The sequence below is a fragment of the Phaseolus vulgaris genome, chromosome 3, assembly GCF_000499845.2.
Source record: "Phaseolus vulgaris cultivar G19833 chromosome 3, P. vulgaris v2.0, whole genome shotgun sequence".
Classification (NCBI taxonomy): domain Eukaryota; kingdom Viridiplantae; phylum Streptophyta; class Magnoliopsida; order Fabales; family Fabaceae; genus Phaseolus; species Phaseolus vulgaris.
Window position 1 is genome coordinate 49,288,473 of NC_023757.2, and position 6,000 is coordinate 49,294,472.

A 6,000-nucleotide genomic window follows, 5' to 3' on the forward strand; every position below is an offset into this window, starting at 1 on the left:
GTTAGATGATTTATCTATTTATTTTAACATTTGTAAATAAACTTAAAAAAGAAAATCAATGCAATTCAAAACATAATAAATTGGATTGGATAAAACTTAATTTAATTTTGTAATAAAACTAATAATTTAGTAAAAAAGAGACAAGCTATTTTAATTAAATGATAGAGATAATACGATCTTAAGGATAATTATAATTAAATCTACATATACAACTATAATAAATACTTGTAACGATAATTAAATAATTATTATTTATATAATTGTTGAAATGATTTAGAAGTAGTTCACTATAACGATACTAAAAGAATTTGAAATTTCAATTAATATAAATATGTTTATTTGTATTAATAAAATTGTTAAGCATCTTATTTTTTACTCTTCTCATAATGAGATATCTAAACATTTAGATATTGATAGTCAATTTATCTTGTTAACACCGAGCATTAAATAATTGACATATTTACAAAGACTCTTCCTATTACTGTCCTTCAATCATTTCATCAGCAAGTTGAGAATCGTCATTTATTCTCCAACTTAAGGGGATATTAGAATAAAATGCAATTAGATATTGTATAATTAGTTATTTTGTTTTATTTCTATTATTAAATGATAAACACCTTAGTTCAATTAATTATTTTCGAAGAGAGGTTCACGTCACCAATGTTTAATATTAAAATATTGAGTAATGGGTGAGTACTTTGTGTAATATTGTGTGACATGTTGTCCTATGATATGACATACTAGAAGGTTTTGTCATTTTGTATGAAACATTTTAAATCTTTTGCCTCCCTTATATTAAAATTCATTAGTTTTCTTTATTTTGATTATTCTTTTCATGGTCCTTCTAGATTTTTTTTATGTTGTTTTAGTAGTTTTATGTATCTAATTTGTCTTTCGTGTATACATTATGAGCAAAATATTTGATTATAAACAACATATATCCTTTGTGTATAGTTCTTGGTATGTTGTTTCAACATTCGTACCTTAGTAATATGCCTTTGAAAATGAACTTATATAGTTTGTCATTTGTTAACCTTTATACATTTTTTTTTTACATGGATGTCCTATTTAGTAACATGTTTTGTATACTAGAGAGTTCTACTTTGTTGATCATTCTCAAATTTTTGTATTTGTCGCCCCCAAATGAAGATTACAAGTTGATCATGCATAACCTGCAACTTAGTTTGGTATTGGTTGTCCATGAGTTTCAAGTCTTTATCAAACTTCACCGGTAATTGTTCTTGAAGTTGTTCCCAAACCTGGTGATTCCCCTCCACTTGTTGTTGTTACATGTTGGTTATCTTATTATGGATAGTTTCTTAAATTTTATGAGAAGATTTTTAATGTGTTTTAAGGATATTCACTAACAAGGAGTCCATTTCAAGATTGGATGAAGGCGAGATAGAAGTTCTATTATAGTAAGAAGCATAAAATTGGTGGTTTGAAATTTTTTTATCAATTTCCATGATGGTGTTACATGTTCTTACTGGAAAGAACGTTGTTCGTCTAAGGTGAAAAAATAATACCTTAAAAGATTTGAGTTAGACCTTCCGAATTTGAAATTCAAGTTATTTGTTGAGTATCGCAGATAAGTCCACCTATAAAAGATTTTTCGATAATAAATTAGTAACTTCTATATATAAAAAAGAAAAAATATATTAAAGTGTTAAATAATAAATAACTACTTTTTATTATATTGTCATATATATAGGTTTTAATTCTTCGATAAATAAGTTAAAAAATATAATTTTATAAGAAATTAAGATATATTATTAGTGATAAATAATTAAAAGAGTTTAATTGATAATTGATTAATTAATATACTACTAATCTTGTTCTAATAAGTAGGTATACTTTATATGACTATTCATATTAACATTTTAAAATAATTTCCTAAAAAAACTTATAGTTTACTTTGTTATTTCCAAAATAATAATATATTTCCTAGTATCCAATTTTTGTCTATATTTAGATTATTATCAAACATACCCATAAAAAAGATTCCTTTTAAAATCATCGGAATCTAATGGGTGATGCGAAGCAATGTGAGACATAGCGTTTTGATATCCATTACCCTTTTATCGTAGTTTTTGTAGCCTTCTGTTGTTTGGGAAGCAGTTCTGGAATGTGGTGGAAGTGCAGGTAAGAGCTTCAAAATCACGCGTTCGTCCAAATGCCTACAGAAAACCCACCCTTCAAGGTTTGGCCCGTTTCCTCTTTACACGTTTCAAATGATGTCTGTACCTGCCCAACTCTGTATAAATGGCCCATTTCCTCTTTGATTAAGCAATTGATGTAATCTGTGATTTTGTTATCTTTCAATAGATAATTCTGGGCTCTTCTTCCAATGCTCGTCGAGAGATTCTTTCTGAGATGGGATACGAGTTCACAATAATGGTATGTGTTGTGATGTATTTGCTTCAATTGTTTAACCGTAGTTCATTAGTGTGATGGAAGATTGAAAGAGTTTGGCTTGGCTTGGCTTGCAATTTAGACTGCTGACATTGATGAGAAAAGTATTCGGAGGGAAAAGCCAGAAGATTTGGTAATGGTATTAGCTGAGGCAAAGGTATGATTTTTTTGGGTTCTTCTTCTTCTTATTGTTTAATTAGTGGATGCAAATCTAACAATCACTTCCTCTTGGCGGGCTGTAGGATAAGAATTACACCCCAAGAATAGGTCTGAGTTTGTATGAAAGTTTTCAGTTCTTGTTTCACTTTGTGAAATCCTTCACCACAGTTGTCTCTTTACTTTCTAAAGCGATATAACCGATTTCTTTTGTTGATAAATTAGTCTTCATTAGAGTCTCTATCTCTATAGTAATGTAGTGCTAGTGCATTCGGCAGTTATAGGTAGCCAGTGGCTGGTGGATGATTATTGAGTATTATATTATATCCATGATACTTAAAGATCCAAGAATACTGGTGTTTTATGTAAATGCTCAGAGTTCACTTGGTTGATGAGAAAAAATGAGAAGGTGGAAAAAAGGGTGGTGAGGATTCGAGATGGTGTGGGATGATATGATTTTGATTTTCTCTAGTAGTTTGTTGTTAGCGGGTGGAAAATTTATTTCAGATAATTTCATGATACACAAGTGACTGAATTATTTGGGGTGAAAACGTAGATGAGTTGCACTCTAGCATCTTCCTTAACTTCTTCTGCAACAGTTTATTCTGAATTTTAATCTCCATAAACAAAGGACACCGTAAAGCATGAGAGCCGGTAGTAACATAACAATTTTTTATCTTTGCTTAATTTCTGGTAATATTTATTTTAGAAGAATGCAAAACTTATTTAAGGTCTTTGTATTTGATCGTGGTGACTGAATATGCAGAAGGATTTCAGGCTGTCATGTACCCATCCAGAAACTGCTTCTAAAAAAGCTAAATAAATAAAATAATGGAAAGTATAGAGCAATTTGAAAACCTCATCATCTATTGATTCTTCCAAGGTGCGTTTAGTACTCTAACCTTGATATTCTTATTAGGCTGATGCTATTGTGCAAAGGCTCCCAGCTGGAGGTCGATTGGAGGAAGATGATTCTACAACACTATTAATTACTGCAGACACGGTATTCTGTATTAACTATTGTTTGTTTCAACTATATATTATCGATAACAAATGCATGACTTTAGTTTTCCTTTTGCGGATAATATCTGTACTACTCTATCTCTGTTCTGGTCTCCGCAAACTTATCTTTACGGATATAGCTGTCCAATCAGCTCACATTCTTGTTGCAGTTTACAATCATATAACTAACTTAATATTTATAAAATAATTTTTAAGTTGAAAGAATGGAAAGAAGTTACATCTAGGAGAATGATAAGGAATCCTCCATAGAGAAGCTTATTGGAATATGTTCCCAAGCCTTGAGTTTCCTTTCACTTTCATAATGAATCAGATTAGTTATTTATGAACCTACAGAGAAAATAAATTAAACTCAGTTCTACCTTTACGTGTATTAACCTTGTTTGATGCAAATGCCATTTTAATGCAAAATCAAGCTATAGATTTGGCTTAGACAGTTTTTTCATGTACACTTTTTTGTGTTTGGGATCACCATATTTTCTGTTTCACACTATATGTCCTTGGTTAAACTTTAAGTTACAATCTGAATCCTATATAGCCAGTCACCTTGTACTGATTTTTGTTTTGTTAAAAAATAAGACTGTTGTAAAACTGTTTGTGTTGTTGCAAATATTTTGCAGGTTGTGGTGTATCAAGGAATCATCAGGGAAAAACCCACAAGTGAAAAAGAAGCACGTGAATTCATCAAAGGTTTGTGGTTATTGACAGATTTAGTTCCCTTCTTTTGTTGTCGCAGTTAATGACAGATTTAACAGCAACATTCACAAATTCGAATATTTGCAGGATACTCTGGTAGTCATGCAGCAGTGGTAGGATCTGTTGTAGTAACTAACCTTGCAACTGGAAAACGTGTTGGGGGATGGGATAGTGCAGAGGTACGAGAAAATAAATTGCCTTCTTTGTATGAATAAGTCTTACCACCGTTTTGAACGTTCGCCTTACCCCATCTGGCTCAAGTCTTCTTTTATCTGCCAACCAGGCTGCATTGTTTTCATTGACATATTTTATTGATTAATTCAATGTTTCTCTGGGCTGATAACTTGGCTAACATTTGTGACTATTGTGGCAGGTTTACTTCCTTGAAATTCCAGATGAGGTCATTGATAGTCTGGTAAACATTTTAGAAGTACACTTTTCACCCTTGCACTGAATTAGTATGAAGGTGAAAAGAGTACTTTAACTAGTTTCTCAAAACATATGATCTTCTGAAACTTTCTTTCAGGAAATTCTAGTCAACCTGAATACTATGAGTTTTCTTATTTGATGGGAGCTTCTCAGATTGACGAAGGAATTACATTCAACGTTGCTGGAGGTTTGATGCTGGAACATCCATTGACATTACCCTTTGTGGATGCAGTAGTAAGTTATCGTGCTTCTCAACAACATACTCACTCTCAGAAGAAGCATATGCATGCACATTAAAACAAGATCCTTATGGAACTGTTGGCTTCAAATCTACTTATGATAAGCACTACTTTCTATACCTTTTTTCTTGGCCATAAATATCAAGGCACTGTGATCTTTTGTTGCCATTATTTGGGGAGTTCTTTCATATCCACAATAAGCAAATATTTGCATCTATAGTTATCACTCATTTTCTCCACATCTTTGCCAATTGAGATAATTTTCTAGATGAGCGTCTTTTAAATGTTAACAATGGTCAGATGTAAATGTGGATTTGTCCCTCTTATTTTTTTCTTTAACAAAATGACTGTTATGCTTGTGGTAGGTTGGCTCAACTGATACAGTGATGGGACTTTCCAAAGCTCTTACAGAGAAACTCTTATTGGAAGCTCAATAGCTGTCCCAACAACGCTACAAATATATTCCAAGGGATACGGTGCGCTGGCTGACAGCGAATATTACTGCAATTACATTCAAAAGTTTTGTTTGACAGATTCTTGTTAGTCAAAACATTAAAAAGAATGCCCCAGACTAACTGATTATTTATGGCGAGCTAAAGATACTTGTTATTTAACTTTAATGCTCAGTCTCCCGGGATTTTATCAACAATCCACTCTTTTGGATTACATATTCTTCATACCAATGAATGCATTCCAAATTACATTCTTTGAATTGCATTTTCCAGGCCGAGATTGAATATCAACAGCGTAGTTTTGTAATTTAAAAGATTCTCTGAAATTTTCACTTTCACATGAGTAATTTTACGAATAATGTTAATTCCTTCGTGAGCATGGTGAGAATCTGGAAAAGATTTTATTAGAGTTAAAAGTCAGTTGAAGTCTCCTATTATAAGAAGAGTGATATATTTTGATTTTTTATGAGTTTGTTGATGATTTATGTCAGACTCAAGAATTATATTTCTTTTACTTCCTAAGTTAATTTTCATCACCTCTTTGATGCAGTGGTCATTGCCTTTTAAAGATGGCATGTTCGGTTTATGAAGGTTCT

The 6,000-nt window shown here is 31.6% G+C and overlaps 1 protein-coding gene across 3 annotated transcripts; it reads left to right on the top strand.

Moving 5' to 3' along the window:
- The first annotated feature begins 1,994 nt into the window (after nt 1–1,994).
- Nucleotides 1,995–5,664, top strand: LOC137808391 (uncharacterized). Of its 3 annotated transcripts, none has more exons than XR_011080704.1 (9): nt 1,995–2,200; nt 2,326–2,397; nt 2,495–2,569; nt 3,488–3,571; nt 4,209–4,278; nt 4,372–4,463; nt 4,658–4,750; nt 4,867–4,947; nt 5,318–5,664. XR_011080704.1 is itself a non-coding variant. In XM_068609469.1 (9 exons), the coding sequence occupies exons 1-9, from the start codon at nt 2,174–2,176 to the stop codon at nt 5,387–5,389; spliced, it is 615 nt and encodes a 204-aa protein (XP_068465570.1). In that variant the 5' UTR covers nt 1,995–2,173; the 3' UTR covers nt 5,390–5,664. The 3 variants fall into 3 exon arrangements, 1 of the variants encoding a protein (XP_068465570.1); XR_011080703.1 differs by having other exon boundaries at nt 4,658–4,699; nt 4,811–4,947; XM_068609469.1 differs by having other exon boundaries at nt 4,658–4,699.
- Nucleotides 5,665–6,000: the final 336 nt, after the last annotated feature.